Source organism: Gossypium hirsutum, chromosome D01 (genome assembly GCF_007990345.1).
Source record: "Gossypium hirsutum isolate 1008001.06 chromosome D01, Gossypium_hirsutum_v2.1, whole genome shotgun sequence".
NCBI classification, from domain to species: domain Eukaryota; kingdom Viridiplantae; phylum Streptophyta; class Magnoliopsida; order Malvales; family Malvaceae; genus Gossypium; species Gossypium hirsutum.
In genome coordinates, this window is record NC_053437.1 from 9,368,986 (window position 1) to 9,388,816 (window position 19,831).

The window sequence follows — 19,831 nt, forward strand, 5'->3', positions numbered from 1 at the left end:
AAATTTATAAAAAAATTGTAAACAATTTATAAAATATAAAACAAATATTTCAATAAATAAAAATATACATTAAAAATTCAAAAATTATGAAAATAAAATTAAAATTTTCAACTATTTTTTTTTCTTTTTCTCACCAACTATCTCACATTTTTTCATTAAACAAATAAAATTTCATCATTATCTCATCTTCATTGCTCCATTTACTCCACAATAATCCCCAATAAATAAAGAACCCATTTTAATGGTTAAAACTAGTGACAGTAACAGAATTAAACCTACAAATTGTTCAACTTAGAAATTCAACAATACCCACAAAAATTTCAACCAAAAAAAAAATATATATATAAACCAAGAATTAAACAAAAGTTTTAGAGAGTAGACAAGAAAGGAAAAAATAAAGAGTTTGAGGAAAAGATGAGCTTGTTGACAGTAGAAGCAAAAGTGTCGAGTCTGGTGTGCCAGTTGGAAAATGTTCAAGGTATGGTCGACGCACTTTCCACTTTCATCACTCAATGGAAACGCCATCAATTTCATCTCCAAAATCTGTCTTGTCTCATTTCATTCCTTCAAAGCAACATTCCTTCAACACTACCTCCTCTCAAAATCTCAAATATTGCACTTGTGACACCACTACTTTCACCTCCAACCTTCAAAAACCCTAACCCAATTCTTAATTAGGAGACCATTTCCAAAGATTTTATAGCCTTTTTTAACTACCCTTTTTATGTTGTATTTGCACCAGTTAGCCTAACCTATTGTCATTTTCATGCCCCTGCTACTAAACCCAAATGCGATGAATTGGATACATCCACAGTTAAATTTGGTCGATGGATAAGTTTTCAAAAGTTTGCACCTTCTACATCTCAAGTATCGACTTTAACAATGTTTAATCTTGTCAGACCTTTGGCTCCATGTTAGAATATAGAGTCTGTTAGTTTGTTACTAATCTGTTACTCAGTCTGGTATGTTGTTAGTATTATGGTTAATAGCAGTTGTACAAGTATAAAAATCCTATCAGTGTACTCATCCAGGTAGATAATATACTAAGTAATATTTCAGTGATTTCAGTTTTTCTCATTTTTTTCTTTGTTATTCATTTCAATAGAGTTACTAACATGGCATCAGTTGTCTGATTTCCTGGGACCTGCTTCCTCTATCGTTTTCATGGAAAATTCCATCGATTCTACTTCCGCTGCTTCTTTTTCCAGCTCTCGTTTGATTCAGTCGTTTCCTCATCATGATACAGTAAAGTTAGATGACAGAAATTTTGTGCAATGACAGCAACATGTATGATTGATCATTAAAGGTTATGAACTGTAAGGATTTTTAGAGGGTACATTACTTGTTCCGCCTCGTTTTGTGGTATCTCCAGATGGAGTTTTGACTCCGAATCCTGATGCGTCTCTCTTTATTCAACAAGATAAGTTACTCACCTATTGGTTACTTTCTACGATTAATGCCTCGTTACTATATTGTTTTACAACTGCCAAAATAGCTTGTGAAGTGTGGAGCAATGCGAATCGGCTCTTCGCTGCTGCCACTGGTACTAAACTGTCTCGAATGAAGCATGATCTACACTCCATCAAGAAAGGAGCGTTAACTATCAAAGAATACATTGCCAAGATACAGAATACCTGTGCATTGCTCGACGCATTTGGATCTGTCGTTTTGGAGGCCGAAAAAGTGGAGATTATTCTTGTTGGTCTTTCATCAGACTATGATGAAGTGATAACTTTGGCATCGTTTTCATCAGAAACTCTTCCGTTCCAAAAAATAGTCGATGTTCTCTTGGAATTCAAAAATTGTCAGACACGTGCGGTGCATGATGAGCCGTTGCATGCCAATATGGTTGAGGTTTCTACGACTACAACGGTGGCCGACTCTGATCGTGGTTGTTGTTCTGCATGCAATTTGCGTGGGCGTGGTTTTAACCTTGGATACAATGTCAGATCTGCGGTCTTTATGGCCATCTGGTGCAGTGTTGCTTCTACCGTTTGAATCGCCACTACGACAGTCTATCTGCTCCGGTCATGGCCTAATTCTCCTCTGCTCATGATGGACAGGGGACACACGGTGATATGTTTTAGCGATTCGCTGGTTTCGGTACGCCTGGGCAGCATGCTAGCTCGACGGGAGCAGTACCAACGCAATTTCCCAGTGGCTCTTCGTGAGGAAGGTGGCCACCAGTACAAAATTTTGGCTTCCCTCTGCCGCAAGCTAGGGCTCCAAATCCTTTTGTTTCCAATAACATTGATAAGGCTGGTCATATATTTGGATCTACTGGTAGCCCATACGGTGATAAGATTGGGTCTGCTGATGGACCAGATTTATATTATAGTCCATATGGCAGACAACTCATGCAATACAATATTGGCCAGCGTCCTTTTGGGCCTTCTACTAGTGTTCACAGGCCGTTTGGTTGAGCTACCTATTCCTGGTGGGCAAGCCACTGCTGGTCCTAATATTGGACAAAACTCTCTTGGGTCAACTGCTAACTTTGTGGACCTTGAGGATTCTTTTGGACCTGATCACGGTTTTGGTCACACTGCTGCTATGCCAAATAATGGATCTGGGGTTCCGTGGTTAACTAAAACACGAGCACATGTTATTAATTTTGAGTCCTCACCGTGTATTGGGTTGCCCCGTATTCCTAATTTTCATGCATCTGATTTTTCGGCTGCTTTTGGGTCCAATACTAATACCACGCAGTATGGGTCCAATTCTAATAATAATGATTCCTATGTTCTTGTGCCTGTTGGGACCTCGTCCTGGTATCCAAATTTAGGGGCTACTCATCATGTTTGTTAAAATACCTCTGGCTTAAATAAGTTTGTTCCATACTCAGGTACATCTTCTCTTTTTATGGGTAATAGAGCCTCCACTAAAATTTCGTCTATTGGGAATTTTGTTTTACCTACAAAGAAGAAACTATTACATTTGTCTAATGTCCTATGCGTGCCAAGTATCTGAAAGAATCTTATGTCTGTCTCTCAGTTTACTAATGACAATAATGTATTTTTTAAATTTCATCCGTCTTATTATGTTATTAAGGACATCCAAACACAGGAAATTTTGTTGTGGGGCCAAGCTCGTGATGGTCTCTATCAATTTTCAGTCGGTTCGTCTCTTCCATCTCATATAGCTTCTTTTGCTCACAACACCGAGATCCATGATTGCCATTCAGAAGATGATGTTTTTACATTGTGGCATAAAAGACTTGGTCATCCGTCTACCTGCCTCAGTTGTTAAACTTGTTCTTGATAAAAGTTAAATTATTTCAAATAAAAAATGTCTTGATAATATCTGTATTGCATGTCAGAAAGGTAAATCACATAAATTGTCTTTTTCACACTCTACTACTAATTATATGAATTTTTTTGACTTGGTTGTTTCTGGTTTATGGGGACCAACTTCTGTTGTCTGTGGGAGTAATTCGTATTATGTTTCATTTATTGACATGCGTAGTCGGTTTACTTGGATTTATCTGATTCGACGTAAATCTCAGGTAGTTGAGTGTTTTATTCAGTTTCAAAATATGGTCAAAACTCAGTTTGGAAAGGATATTAAAAAATTTCAAAGTGATTGGGTGGTGAATTTTGTGCCTTTGCATCAATACTGGCTAGTCATGGGATTCTTCATCGACTTTTTTTCCCACATACATCCAAACAGAATGGTGTTACTGAGCGTAAACACAGACATATTGTTGAGACTGGTCTTACACTTTTGGCCCAAGCTAACCCACCTATGGATTATTAGGGTTATGCATTCTGCAGTGTCGTTCATCTCATAAATCGTCTACCTACTCCAGTTCTGAAATGTCAATCTCCGTATCAGATCCGTCATGGTCGTGAACCTATATATGATCACTTGAGGGTGTTTAGTTGTTGTTGTTTTTCGTATTTGCGCCCATTTGTGCGTCACAAGTTAGATTTCCATTCACAACCATATACGTTTTTGGGGTACAGCTCCCAACATAAGGGCTATCATTGTCTCACACTAGATGGTAAGATTATTGTCTCTTGAAATGTTGTTTTTGATGAATGTCGATTCTTATTTTCTTTACCTACTTCGGATACTGTTTAGTCATGTCTATATATCACCACATATATTCCTATCATTTAGCCTTCATCTTCCCGATCCATAACAGCACCCAGTAGAACCAATGTGCATTCGCCCACTGTAACTTTACGTTTTACTCCAAATTACAGTCTTCTGCAGTTTGTATCAGTTGAACCGCCGACTACTTCTAGTCCCATACAGTTTGTCTCTATTAGTTCGTCGATTGGGTTAGGATCGGATCATAGAGAGCATCGTCTTTTAACCTCGTCAGATAAGACTAGTCAATTTGGTTCGAACACAATTTCTTCAGATGTTTCGTCTATTCCCCCGGGGAATATTCATCCTATGGTTACTTGGCTAAGGCTGGTATTTTTAAACCTAAAGCTTTGTCTATTGAAACTGTCGACTTTGAACCAGGCACAATTGAAAAGGCACTTGCTAATAAAGAATGAAACTTAGTTGTCCAAGCAAAATTTGATGCTTTAATGGCGAACTCTACTTGGGATCTTGTTCCTTTACCTCCGGGTCAAAAAATGATTGGGTGCAAATGGCTTTTCAAAATCAAGAAAAATCCTGATGGAACGATTGTTCGGCGTAAGGTATGGTTAGTGGCAAAGGGTTGTTCACAGGTACCCGAGTGTGACTTCAAGGAAACATTTAGTCCAGTGGTCAAACCTGCTACGATCCAAACCATATTATCTGTTGCTATCTCGAACGGTTGGCAACTCCGTCAGGTAGATGTAAACAATACTTATTTAAATGGTGATATCACTGACGAAGAGTTCATGCAGTAACCTCTTGGATATGTTCAGTATGGACCGAATAGTAAACCCTTAGTGTGTCATTTTAGACAGGCATTATACGAATTATGGCAAGCTCCACGTGCCTGGTTTGACAAATTGAAACAATTTCTTACTTCCACTAGTTTTGTTTTACCTAAATATGATGCGTCCTTATTTGTTCGAGTTACGACCAAATCCATTATTTAAGTTTTAGTCTATGTGGATGATATTTTTGTTACTGAAAGTTCTGTTGACAAAATAAGCAGTTTTATTCAGCAACTACATCACGAGTTTTCTCTTAAAGACATGGGCGACTTTCATTATTTTTTAGGTATTGAAGTCACTTGATCATCTACTAGAAGTCTCCACTTATGCCAGTGTAAATATATTTGGGATCTTCTTGACAAGAGTTCCTAGACTAATGCAAAGAGTGTTCACACGCCAATGGTCAGTTCATTTACTTTGTCCAAAGATGAGGGAGATTGTCTTGCTGATCCTACTGAATATATAAGCCTTGCCGGTGCTTTTCAATATGTGGTCTTAACTCGGTCGGATATTACTTATACCGTAAATCGTGTGTGTCAATTCATGCATACACCCACTACAGTACATACGGTAGCGTTAAAACGAATATTGCAGTACTTACATGGTACTATTAATCATGGGTTAACTTTTTGTCCATCCAACAGACTATCTTTAGTTGGTTATGCTGATGCCAATTGGGGACTAGATTTTGATGATCGCTAATCTACGACAGGCTATTGTGTTTTCTTTGGTCATACACTTGTCTCATGGTGTTCTAAGAAGCAACAAGTTGTTTCTCGATCCACGACTGAGGCTGAATATCGGAGCTTAGCTACAGCTACTAGTGATATTACTTGGTTGGTTTCTCTTCTAACGGAATTAAAAATTTGTTCTCTCGATCCACCTGCTGTTTGGTGTGACAATTTCAGTGCAGTAGCAGTTGCCACCAATCCGGTCTTACACTCCAAATTCAAACATGTCGAGCTTGTTTAATTTTTGTTCGCAAAAAGGTAGCTAGTGGTTCCCTAGTTGTTGGTGAAGTGCCGGCCTGTGACCAAGTCACTGATATCCTCACGAAACCATTGTCTGTTTCCACTTTTGCTCGATTTTGAACTTTACTTCTGGTCTTACCTATTGAAAAGATGGATGAATGTTAGAATATAGAGTCTATTAGTTTGTTACTAATCTATTACTCAGTCTAATATGTTGTTAGTATTATGGTTAACAGCAGTTGTACAAGTATAAAAATCCTATCAGTGTACTTATCCAGGTAGATAATATACTAAGCAATATTTCAGTGATTTCAATTTTTCTCATTTTGTTCTTTGTTATTCATTTCAATAGAGTTACTAACACTCCACAAAGTTTTCCGAATGATTTGATTGGAGAGAAAGCATGAGGTTCAAAGTTTTGTCTACTTGCTGAAAGCTGGAAATAATAGAACAAAAGGTAGGAGAAAAGTTACATTTTCTTAAACAATTAGATTGTAATATGAAAACCCTTCGACTTTGTTTATAATAGCCAACAGAGTATGTGTTTCCCAGGCGCGAAGCTAGAACAATTTTTTAGGGGTCGAATGAAATTTTAATTTTTTATAGTTTATATTTTTATAATTTTTAAAAGGTTAAATTAAATTTTTATAATTTTAAGGGGGACCAAAGTGCAATTTTACCTTTACTAAAAAAATTTAAATGGCCTAAATTGAAAATTTTCATTTTAGGGGGGCCAGGCCCCTGCCAGCCCCCTAAATTCGCCTGTGTTTCCCCTAAGCTGGTCATTATATAATCTATCCCAATCTTCAAAGAGTAGTACGACTACCTTTTACTTCACCTTCAATGCTTTATTGGATGAGACAAAAAAAATTGATAATTAGAATGATTTTCGACCATCAAAACTTGAATTGAATATCGCTAGATTTGCTTCTACCAATTTAATGATACAGTTGTACATTAAGTTGCAACCCAAATTAGAACCCTTCTACGATATATTTGTAATGGTGCATGTATGTGAACCATTATATTTACAAATTTCTTAAATATTTTTCTTCTTTAAATATGATATTCGAAGTTGTCACAAAATTTTATACATTTCCCCACAGATAATCGATGTAGATTCAATGATTTTGTAATCTACTGACTCTCAAATATTTCAATCCTTGATTTTTATAGCTATAACCTTTTTTTGATGAAAATTATTAACTAACCAAGAGCTCACCTATGTATTCAACTGGAAGGAAATTCAAATCCAACATTTCATGGGCATATTCGAGAAATTCATGTCCTTGAGTCATATTAATATCGATGATTTGGTAACATATTGACGATTGCTACGTAAGAAGATAGTGCTTTAATGGGACAATTGGTGGAATGCCCTTCCCCCCAAAATCAATGTCATCTTTAGCTCAGCTTCAACATCGGCTTCGACTTTAGGTAATTTAGTGAAATTTTTTATTTCTTCAACTTCATCATCATGACATTTCACAGAATGAATCAAATGGAGAGTACATCTTACCCCAAGTAGACGACTCGGTTTTATTTTGGACTTACTTTATGGAAGACTATCTCTTACCAGAAGTTATAGGCATATTTGATGGTACGCTACAACCAATTAAAATTTGATCAATAGTGATGAATCCAACATCATCACAACTCCTGTAATACAAGCATAATCTATTCTTAAATATTAACCTCACAAAAGATTGAGGGAATTTGTATCATCAGGATTATTGATCGCTTGAACAATAATAAAGAAAATCCATATCCATCGTACAGATTCAATATCCACTAATAGTTCAACTGCAAGATAACCACTTTGGCAGCGTCCAAATACCATTGTCACGACATCATCATTATTAAGAGCCACTGCATATACTAAACACCTTTTCTACTGAACCTCACAATTTATACTTCATATTGGATGTCCTATTAGTATTTTCCTAAGAAACCTCCTTTATATGTCCACTAATGTGACATCATTCCCAAATGTCATGTTAAAAAAATCTATCCATCTAAATGAATTAAGTTGATAAATTAGATCATTATATTATCAAACGATACTGTAAAATATCAAATTACTAACATTACGAAGAATACTAACAAACTCTATAATTCTTAATAACAAAATGATATTGATGTACTAAAATGACAAAAAAAAATTTATATATATCTTTTTATTTTTAAAATTGTCGAAAGTTGAATAAACAAAAATTAAAATTTTAACATAATAATAATAAGTAGTTAGGTGCAATGATAATATACACATTGTATTATCGAGAGGAGAACTAAGATTCAAACCTTAGAGATAAGGTTATTGGGGACAATCACAAACTTTAAACATGAATAATAACAATAATAATAATGGATATATAATATAATTTTATATTTGAGGAAATATAATCAAGTTTTGTTATGGATTGGAAGTAAGTAATAACATTTAGAAATATTTGGGTACATGAGAAGCAAGTCTTATGCAATTCATCTTATTATGAAAGCAATTATTTTTTATAGTAATTATTACTTTTGCATTATAAGTTGATAAGCAGTATAGTAATTTATAGTTGGAAACTTGAAATATAATTTAACCAATTAGAGAGAATGAGAGGGGACCCCGAATATGATTTTTGAAATTTGTTAATTAATTTATTTATCCATTTTAATAATAATTATAGGATATATTAAATGTGATTGTGATTATAATTTTTTTATGTGAGAATTTTGTTTAAAAAAACATCTTTTTATAAAAGAAGATTAATTAATGAATAGCGTATGGAAACATTTTAGGAAATGATATTTATAATCAAATAAAAACTTAAAATATTGATGATACGTACATACAAAATTTTATATGTATACTATATAATACTGGTAATTATGAATTTTAAACGACGGACTTACTTGTAAAAAAAGAAAAAGTTTGGGGCTGGAATTGAATGATTTTATGGTGATTGGTAATTAATGTTATGCAATCTTAGTCATAGTTTAGAATAGAATAATATTAATTTTATTTTAAAGGGGTTTGATTTAAGTTAGCTTTTTATAGAATAAAATAAATGTTGACGCACTTGTAGACACTTTTTTTTTTTACAGAAATCTAGAAGCTTTTTAATGATAATTATTATTTACATTAACTAATATAAATACAATTGCTTGGTATTGGTAATAGCATTATTTTTGAGATTCCATTAGAATTAACATAAAATTAAGTTGCTGAATGAAAAGAAAATGCAGTGTTACCTTTGGACACTAATCTCTATGCAACTTTTCGATTGTGAAAAAGAGGCACCAAATACCAGTTTTCTTTTTCTTTTCTTTAAAAAAATTAAATAATGTGTGAGGCAAAAAAAAGAAAAAAACAAAGCCACGGAAACGCCATGGGCGTTCAAAGAGAAGTCAACGGTTAAGGTGTCGGTCTGTGTTTAATGCTGGCACATGCCATTACCATGCTTCAATTTTGCCCTACACATCCATTTTTATTAAACATTATTTTTGTTTTATCTTAAATTCTTGCTTTTTTTTAAATTATCTTAAAATGGATAATTTTTTTAAAAATTTTAAATTATTTGTCGATTGCCACGTGAATGACATGTCACATTAATATTTAATTAATTTTTAAATTTTAAAAATATAAAAAAAATATTTAAAAGATTAAAGTTATTAAAAAATTAATTAAATGTTAAAATGTCATCTACATCATGCCACGTCAATAAAGTTAACAAATATTAATTTGTCCATCAAGTTTGGGGTGATTTGACAAAAATTATAAGTTTAAGAACTAAAAAAAGACGAAAAAGCTAAAATACTCTTTTTGTAAGTTGAAGGGCCAAATAAGTTATTATTCTTTTTTTAATTACAACATTGACTCACCATAAATTGCAAATTCAAATATAAGTATTTAAGGGCTGAATTAAAAAGAAAAAAAGAAAGAAAAGACAGCAGTCAGTAACCATAAAAATATAATAGTTTGAATCAAATTCAAATTATTAAAAATAAATACAAATCAGATTTATTATTGTCCATTATTCTGTTTTAATTCCATTGAGTTAATTGAATAATCATAATAAATTCATTCACTGCCAATTTGTAAAGGATACAACCAAAAAGGCCCATAATTAAAGACTTAAACCCAATTTCATTCTTCAAAATTGGGTTCTATCTTGTTTGAATTCAGGCCCAACATTTTAGAGAAAAAAATGTATTTTAGTTTGTGTAAATAATAATATAATAAAAATAAGTTAACTAATGAGCATGAAAAAAAAAGCAATTACATGTTCATTTTTATATTTCCATAAGTGTTTTTGATAAAAAAATTTTTTAAATTAACATTATTTTTCATCAATAAGTTTTATTTCTTCTTTGATTTTTTAATTTTATAATAATTTTCAATTTCTTTTTAAAAAGTTTTTATTCTTATAAAATTACACCCCAAATTTTATTTTATAAAATATTTTATTTCATGAAATATTATCATTTAAAAAATATTTTTGAATTAAAATTATTCACAAGAATATAAAAAAAATAATGTATTTGGTAAATATATCTTTTGCTCTTAAACTTGTGGTATTTATCAATTCATCCCCTAAATGGATGGAAAAGTTTACATCTATTAACTTTGCTGACGTGGCATACACATCGATGCCACATCATCAATTGGTTAATTTTAAAAAAATTAAAATTAAAATTATTAAAAAATTATAAGAATTATAAAGAATATTTTTAATTTTAAAAAATTAATTAATTGCTAACGGACATACACGTCAATATTACATCAGCAAAGTTAACAGACGTTAATTTTTTCATTCATTTTGGGATGATTTCACAAATAAAACAAGTTTAAGGGCTAAAAGAAATGAAAAATTAAACGAAGAGCTAAAATGACTTTTATTTTATAAAATTGAAAGATCAAATAAATCATTATACCATTTATAAATGATAAATTTCATAATATTCACGAACAGAAAATATATTATATTAAGTAATTACTTTTACTTTAATTTTATTTGCAAATCTATACTTAATCCATTTGAATTTTGTATTTTCTAAGTGATATATATATTTTTTTTAAGAGTTAGTCTACAGGTTCACTCATGAGTTATGATTGCTATCAAATCTGTTTCTATTTTTTTTTTTGGTATAAATGTTGTAGAGCCCAAACAAATAAATGGGCCCAAAATTAAACCAATTACCCTAGCCCCAATACAGACCCTAGCCCAAAAAAATCAAATTGCTGAAACCCTAAACCGGCCTCCCCTACATGCGCGCCGCTCCCACGCCCAACAGTCATCCTTGCGCTCCGCAGATCGCGCCACCCGCGCGCTTCCATCGCCGTACTTGGCATGAAGACCACGAGCCACGAACAGTAGAGATAACAAGAAATATAGCAAGAAATTAGATAGTTTTGTTATTTTGTTATTTTTATTTATTTATTTATTTTAGTTATTTTTATTTTTCTCTAATATTCGGTTATAAAAACCGATTTGAAACACTTTGAAAAGGGGGGGAATTCAGTGTAAAAAAAATAGAGAGAATACTGTAAATTTGAAGAAAAACAGTGAAATAAAATCAAAAGAGGTGAATCTCTTAGATTTTTTTCTTTGTTTGTTTTATTTATTTTTCGATTTTTGTATATTAAACAGAAAAATATAAAAGAGGAGAGGGGTAATGCCTTCGAGGATTCGCCGTCGAAACGTTCGCCTCGCTCAAATCGGAGCTTGACGGAGCGTTGGGGATCGGCTCGCCTGAGAACGACGGCAATAGGGGGCTGGGGTTGAAAACCCTAGCAGAGAGCATTTGTTTTTTTATTTTTTTTCTTTCTACTGTAAACATTCTATTTCTTTAAAAAAAAACTGATTTAAGTAAAACCAGCAAAACGGCGCCATTTTAAGGGAGCAGGATCCGCGCGTTGACCCGACCCGCAGGCAGGGTCCGCGTGTCCTGACCTTAAAGGGTCTATTTGCAATTGGTCCCTCCCTTTTGCAGTGCACCCCAATTAGACCCATTTTACCTTTTTTTAAATTGGGCCGCGTATTTGATTTTCGTTTCAATTTAGTCCCTTGTTGCGCAGCGTTTTGGAAGGAAGGAATAATTTCCCTTTTGGTCCTCCACTCCCGCGCGTGCATTCAATGTGGTCCTGTTTTTAAATTTACTTCGAATTTACCCATTTTTTTCTTTTTAGTTCAATTTAACCCTTTTTTAACTGTTTATTATTACTATTTTTATTATTATTATTATTATTATTATTATTTTATAACACAAATGCATTGTTTTATATAATACATATACATACGCACGTTTTTAGTATACTTGCATGGTTTTTTAATATAATATATATTTATAGTATTCACATAATGTTTTCTTATATAATATATATATATATATATGCATGTTTTAGGTTACACGTCTACCTATACTTTATACATATGTTTTTTTCTTTTTTTCATTTTTTAAACTTCTATATATACATATACTGTTATATTTTAATTTCAAACTTTTTTACTTTTGTAAATAAATTCATACGTATACTTCTAAATATGTTTTTTTTATATTATCCTTCATTTTTTTTCTCATATATATATATACATACACATTTTAAAATCCACACATGTTTCAATCCGAAATACACATTTTTTATTAGATATATATATACATATTTTTGAGTCCTTTTAAACATTTTTTATATATACTCCCATGCATATTTTTAGAAATTATTGCAAGTTGGTTTTTATATGTTTCTTTGCTTTCCTTTTTATATGTACACTTGTATTTACGTATTAAGCATACGCATACTCATATTTGCAAATTTACTTGTATATTGTACTTGTATATATATGTAGTTGTAAATATTTATTCATATTTGTCTTAAAGTAAAGTTTTGTTTCATATTGTACATTAACTTTTAACATACCTTGTGGGAAATATATTTTGATTTTGTCAAAGTATTTAAATCATCCTATTTTATAAATTCTTAAATATTTGGCATCCATGATTCTCGAGAAAGATCGTATCCTAACTTACTGGATTGCGATTATTTTCGATGAACTTAGAGAGCCAAGTATTTATTTTTCAATAAAATCACACAAATTTCAAATAAAATCTTGTTCTCGGGAATCTAAAAGTGTCGGGTGCTAACTTACTGGTCCTGATATTTTGACTTCTCGAAATAAGAATTTTCAAAAGCAAAAGGCAATATTTGGTATTTTGAAGATTTAAAAATATTGTGCCCTAACTCACTGGGTGTGGTGTTTTATTTCTTTGAAATACGAATGTCTTATTATTTTGATTCATTCATGAGATGAAAAGTTTCCTTTTAAAATCTTTTCAAATTTTCGACACCAAGACATTAAAGAATCAATTTGGTACCAATTTTGGGCGTTACGAGGGTGCTAACCCTTCCTCGTACGTAACTGACTCCCGAACCCGTTTTCTCGAATTTCGTAGACCAAAATTGTTTTTAAGTTGAGCCGATCACACCTCAATTAAGGATCGGTGGCGACTCCATTTTGTTTTTTTTAAGTCGACAACCAAATTTTTGTTTTAAAAAAAACGGTTTCGACAAATGTTATTGCAATTATTTTAATAAGGTTAAAATAAGTTATTAATCCATGTACTTAGATGGAATTTGAGATTTAATCTTTGTGCTTAAAAATTAAAAAACCTTGACTGAAACTTTTAAATAAAAAAATTAAATCTTATTTTTTTTATTTAAAAGTTTCAGTCAAGGCATTAAAATAGTAATAATATTTTTTGTTAAAATTTGTCAAACTTAGAATTTTGATTAGGCTATTCTCATAATATAGGTCATAGCATATGATTGACAGAAAATAAACATGTTAAATTGATAGTTTTAATAGAAACTACTAATGACGAGAATGAATGGACTAAAATTTTTAAATTGAAAAAGCAATTGAATTTTTATCTTTTAAAATACATAGACCAAATCTTAAATTCTATACAAGTATAGGGACTAATAACATATTTTAACCTTATTACAACAATTTTAGTAGTGATGTACTAAATAAGCATTCATTCATATTTTAAACACTCATTACATTACCAAGAAAAATAGGATGTGATGATTGAAGTCACATGTGTGAGACAGACTGTTTCGGGATTTAAAAAGCAGAGTTGATATATATCAAGGTCCAAATTTACATGTGCAGAAGAGTCTTAAAGTCCAAACAAATTCGGACAATCAGTGACAGAGAAATTTTCTCAGCTTCTAAAAATTATAACGACCAAACAATGTGTTGCGGAAGCGACGATAATATTAATAACAATATTATCAGAAATATTTAGATAATTATTATGCCAACAATTATACTAAGAAAATTCCCAGTTAAATTGGAGGGGTCACAATGGTCCCGCTTAAAACCCAACAACTAGACAGAACTCACTTAGATATTTATAGCAATAATAACTAAATAAATATAACCAACATAAAGCTATTAAATAAAAGCAAACAAATAAGAAATAAAATACCAGAGTTTTAACGAGGTTCGGCCAATTTAGCTTACGTCCTCGGACACTACCAAATTAATATTTCCTCTAGAAATATTACAAAGGAGAAGATTTTGGGATGATACAACCAAAGGGGGAGGGGTTCTATATATAACAAACCAAACCCCCTCCATTTCTATCTTTTCCTAATGTGGGATATTGCCAATATTCAACAAATCTCCACCTTGGCGATATTCCACATCTTCGAACATCTTCTCATAACACAAACTTCAATAGTGTCTTCAAATTTTGCAACCAATCGCCTTCTTCCCTTTTGGTAGTTGTGCCAGCTTCCACATCTTGTTTTTCTCTAGAGATTGCATCTCCTCTTCCATTGCACCTAACCATCTATAATTCTCTAAACTCTGAATGGCTTCGGTGTAAGTGGATGGAATATTATCAACAACTGGAAGTGCATAAGCTACCATGTCAGTGAAACGAGCAGGTTTCTGAATTTCTCGTCTCTGCCTTCTGACTGCAATTGGCTCTGATTGCTGTTGAGGTTCTTGGGTAGAAACCTCTTCCTCATCTGACTCTGCATCTGCCAATGAAGAATCACTAGTGGTACCTTTTGCTGGAATTACCACACTCTGCTCAAACTCCACCTGCTGCGGAGTACACTCCACCTGCTGTGAAGTACTACTCACTCCTTCTGGATTTACCTTATTCAACATGGCAGATTCATGAAAGGTAACATCCCTACTGATTATCGTCTTCTTTGCCTCTAGACACCACAAACGATATCCCTTAACACCAGCATTGAAGCCCATGAATAGAGCCTTCTTTGCTCTTGGATCTAACTTTGATTCTTTCACATGATAATATGCAATAGAACCAAAAATGCGCAAGGTGTCATAATCAGTAGCAGGTTTTCCATACCATTTCTCCAAAGGAGTCTTGCCATTTATAGCAGATGATGGCAAATGATTGATGAGATGTTGAGCGTACGTCACAGCCTCAGTCCAAAACTTTCTATCTAATCCAGCATTAGATAACATACATCGAACTTTCTCCACAAGCGTTCGATTCATACGCTCTGCCACCCCATTCTGTTGCGGTGTTCCACCTACGGTGAAGTGCCTTACTATGCCACAATCTTGGCATATCTTCAGGAAAGGATCGCTTTTATATTCTCCACCGTTGTCTGATCGGAGAACCTTAATCTTCCTTCCTGTCTGATTTTCAACTTTAGTTTTCCACTTAAGGAAAACTTCAAGCACCTCATCTTTGTTCTTCATAGGGAACACCCAAACTCGTCTGGAAAAATCATCAATAAAGGTGACAAAATAACGTCTTCCTCCAAGTGATGGAGTCTTGGACGGTCCCCATACATCAGAATGCACATAATCCAGAATACCTTTAGTATTGTGAATCCCAGTGCCAAATTTCACCCTTCGTTGTTTTCCCAGAACACAATGCTCGCAAAATTCAAGTTTGCAAGTCTTTGTACCTTTCAATAATCCTTGCTTGGCTAGAGTTTGCAAGGATTTTTCACCAGCATGGCCCAAACGCATATGCCACAGCTGTGTTGCCTCAGCGTCCTTCTTGGTACTCGTAATTGCTGCTGCTGTTGTCCCGACCACTGTACTACCTTGGTAGTAATACAGATTGTTCTTTCTTATGCCTTTCAACATCACCAATGCTCCTGAAGTTGCTTTAAGAACTCCATCTCGTATTGTCACAACTAGGCCTTTAGATTCTAACGACCCCAAAGAGATGAGATTCTTCTTCAACTTTGGGACATATCGTACATCCCGCAAAATTCTAGTAGATCCATCATGACTCCTCAGTTTAATTGAACCTATCCCGGCTATTTTACATGTGTTATCATTACCCATGTAAACAACCCCTTCATCTAGTTTTTGAAATTCAAAGAACCATTCCCGAATGGGACACATATGATAGGAACAACCAGAATCCATGATCCACTCATCTGCATATAATGTTGAAGATGTCATACTAAGAGAAAAGTCTGACTCTGCTTCACTATTGCATTCTGCAACATTTGCATCTTGCGGAGTCTTCCCTTTTTTCTTCAATTTTGGACAATCTTTCTTCCAATGTCCTTTTTCTTTGCAAAAAGAACATTCATCTTTGGCAACAGCTCGACCTTTGGACTTTCTTCTCTTCCCCTTAGACTGACTTTGCTGACGACCTCTTGTTACCAATGCTTCCACTGCTGCTTCACCTGAACCTTTCAACTTATCCTTTCGGCGTAGTTCATAGCTATACAATGCAGCAGTTACTTCATTGAAAGTTACTTCCGATTTTCCATGAAGTAGAGTAGTTTCAAGGTACTCAAACTCCTCAGGAAGCGATCCCAACAACATTAACGCCAAGTCTTCGTCTTCAAAAGTCACATCCAAATTCAACAAATCAGCCACCAGCTGATTAAAATTGGTAATGTGCTCGTTCATCGTGGTACCAGGAACATAACTGAAACGAAACAGTCTTTTCTTCATATGTAACTTATTTTGACTGTTCTTCTTCAGAAATTTCTCCTCCAATGCTTTCCACAATTTACTTGCAGAAGTCTCTTTACTGAATGTATACTTCTGCTCTCTGGAAAGACATGATCGAATTGTACCACATGCCAATCGGTTGATGGTCTTCCATTCTTTATCATCAACCCCTTCTGGTTTTTCTTCCTCAATGGCAATATCTAGACCCTGTTGAAAGAGGGCATCTAGAAGCTCACTTTGCCACATGCCGAAATGACCTGTTCCATCAAAAATTTCCACTACAAATCTCGTATTTGCAGTTCCAATCCTCGGCAAAATGTACGAAGTGGAAGTTGTTGATATGGATGGTTTTTCTTCTGTCATTTTTGCCATAGCTTCTACTTAATAGCCACCAAATGCAGAATACCCACAAGCTTTAGGAAATGTTTCTGATGTGTAAGATCAGACTAAGCTGCAAACACAGAGCATACTACAAAACCTTGGCTCGGATACCAATTGTTGCGGAAGCGACGATAATATTAATAACAATATTATCAGAAATATTTAGATAATTATTATGCCAACAATTATACTAAGAAAATTCCCAGTTAAATTGGAGGGGTCACAATGGTCCCGCTTAAAACCCAACAACTAGACAGAACTCACTTAGATATTTATAGCAATAATAACTAAATAAATATAACCAACATAAAGCTATTAAATAAAAGCAAACAAATAAGAAATAAAATACCAGAGTTTTAACGAGGTTCGGCCAATTTAGCTTACGTCCTCGGACACTACCAAATTAATATTTCCTCTAGAAATATTACAAAGGAGAAGATTTTGGGATGATACAACCAAAGGGGGAGGGGTTCTATATATAACAAACCAAACCCCCTCCATTTCTATCTTTTCCTAATGTGGGATATTGCCAATATTCAACACAATGAACAAGTGCAAGGTCATCAATAGACAATACATTACCTTTTTTGGTAATAAGGTTGGAGATATTATGTTTTTCTTCTGGTAATAAATTCAATAGTTCAAAGAAGAGAATATATAACTGTTGGAAAGTAAGTTGGTATTCTTTTGTCGTCGCTTAAGTCCATTTTCATGCGGTGAAAGGGAAGTTAAGTACTTTACCCTTCTATGCTCCCCTTTTTACATGTGAACTCGTTCATTCAAAATTTTCTATAAAGGCCTTCTGATATCCTCATTGCTCTTTGGTTAATTAGAGGTGGGAAAATGGCAAAAGCTGGTGCTTTTGTTTGTCTGCTGATTGTTACTCTAGATTTTGTTGCTGGTTTTCTCAGCATCCAAGCACACATTACCAAAGACAAGGTACATACATGCATATGCATTTCTTTGATATTTGAGTTCATCACAATTTACTAAATGTTGAGATTCGAGTGTGAACAGCCAAATAATAAAGCCTTCAAGCTTGGGTTGATAGCAGTTGTTCTACTAGCTTCATCCCATATCTTTTCAAAATTGCTTGGTGGCTGTTTGTGTATGTGCTGTACTGAAAAGCTTGAAAAGTCATCTGCTAACAGGAAATTCTGGTTCGGCTGTCTCGTTCTTTCCTGGTATGTGCTTTTTTTTTTTTGTTTAAGCTTCTGGACTGCCATTAAAATGCTTGGTTGGTATTCTCATGTCTATTTAGAGTATCCCATTATTAAATGTGGGTTATGGTGGTGATTTATCAGGATTGTAGTAGCAGTCGGATTTCCATCACTGGTAGTAGGAATGATGGAGAATGCCAAATTAAAAGGGTCATGCCTGGTTTTGCATCACCATTTTCTATTTGTTGGAGGGATACTTTGCTTTGTTCATGGAATTTTAAGTGTTGGATTATATATTTCTGCAAATGTAAGCTTTCAAAATGAAGTAGCCGTCGGGTAGAAGGATATGTTCAATATATATTAAAGCTCGGATCATTGTACTCGAATGAGAGCGATTTTATGTTATTTTTGTATGCAGCTGCAAACTCAAACTGGGGCTCCCATTGATGATGGAACTCCAAACCTTTTGTCTTTTAAAAAAAAAATTGTTTCCTGTTTCTGGAAATCGCGTAAGGAGTTAACCAGTGAAACTAGGGTTTGAAAAAGTATTCAGATTTCTGACAAAGCCACAGACATAGACGAGATGACGTTGTAACTTCCTTTGCTTTGGTAATGAGAGAAAAAAAAAAGAAAAATTAAAACTGGCAAAGGCAATTAGTTTCAATGGGAAAATTTCCTGTCATGTCTGAAGTATCAATCTTCAATGTTTGTTGTTTATAAAGGAGATTAATTTTATCCCCAAATTGAACACATTTTGGGTAATTATTTTCGTATCACGAGTGTAATAAAGTTGCATAAAAGTTTGTAATAGAGTCACCAACATTATTTACCAAACCAAAGGAATCAAGGTAAAAAACTTTCTTTCAGAATCATATTGAGTTAACCCCAGTAGTATTTTCATTAATCTAACAGTAATATCCACAAACTGCAATTATTGATTGGAATAACTTTTTTGTTGCAGACTACAACGTTAACCCAATTGATTCACATTTTTAATATGATAGAAATTCTAATTAAAGTTCTAACAATCCTACCTTCCCATCTTTTACTATTTAAAAAGATCTTTGCTATTGAAATATATATATTTATATATTATCAGTATGATTAATTTTTATTTAAATTTGGGCTTATCTAACAAAGGTTAAGTGTTGTCTTAGTATGTTCGAGAGATTCATGAAACAAAACCCTACTAAAACTCTTCTTTTTCAAAGTATGTTTCGGTGCTCTATAGGTTGTTTTGACTATCAGAGGTGGGGTGCGACTAGAGTGGTTGGTAGGTTTTTTTTTTTTTTTAAATTTTCTATTGTCTTTGTTTCTTCTCCTCTCTCTCTCTTTATGGCAGATCATGACATGGGAAGGTTGTTGGAGGAGGAATTGGATTGTCTTGCAATGGAACCAATAGAAGTACTTTCGTAGGTTAAAGATGGTGAAGGGTTATTACTCTTTTGTTTGGTATGGGTTCATAAAAAACT

The 19,831-nt window shown here is 33.6% G+C and overlaps 1 protein-coding gene across 1 annotated transcript; it reads left to right on the top strand.

The window, feature by feature from the left end:
• Positions 1–17,754: 17,754 nt before the first annotated feature.
• Positions 17,755–18,745, top strand: LOC107932620 (uncharacterized). The gene is made up of 2 exons (XM_016864681.2): positions 17,755–18,383; positions 18,504–18,745. The coding sequence occupies exons 1-2, from the start codon at positions 18,193–18,195 to the stop codon at positions 18,697–18,699; spliced, it is 387 nt and encodes a 128-aa protein (XP_016720170.1). The 5' UTR covers positions 17,755–18,192; the 3' UTR covers positions 18,700–18,745.
• Positions 18,746–19,831: the final 1,086 nt, after the last annotated feature.

What these genes read in the sequence shown, in the direction of transcription:
- LOC107932620 (XM_016864681.2), top strand. Translation starts at nt 18,193, where the DNA reads ATGTTGAGATTCGAGTGTGAACAGCCAAATAATAAAGCCTTCAAGCTT. An exon ending in GGCTGTCTCGTTCTTTCCTG is followed by an intron (nt 18,384 to 18,503) that starts GTATGTGCTTTT and finishes GTGATTTATCAG; the next exon opens with GATTGTAGTAGCAGTCGGAT.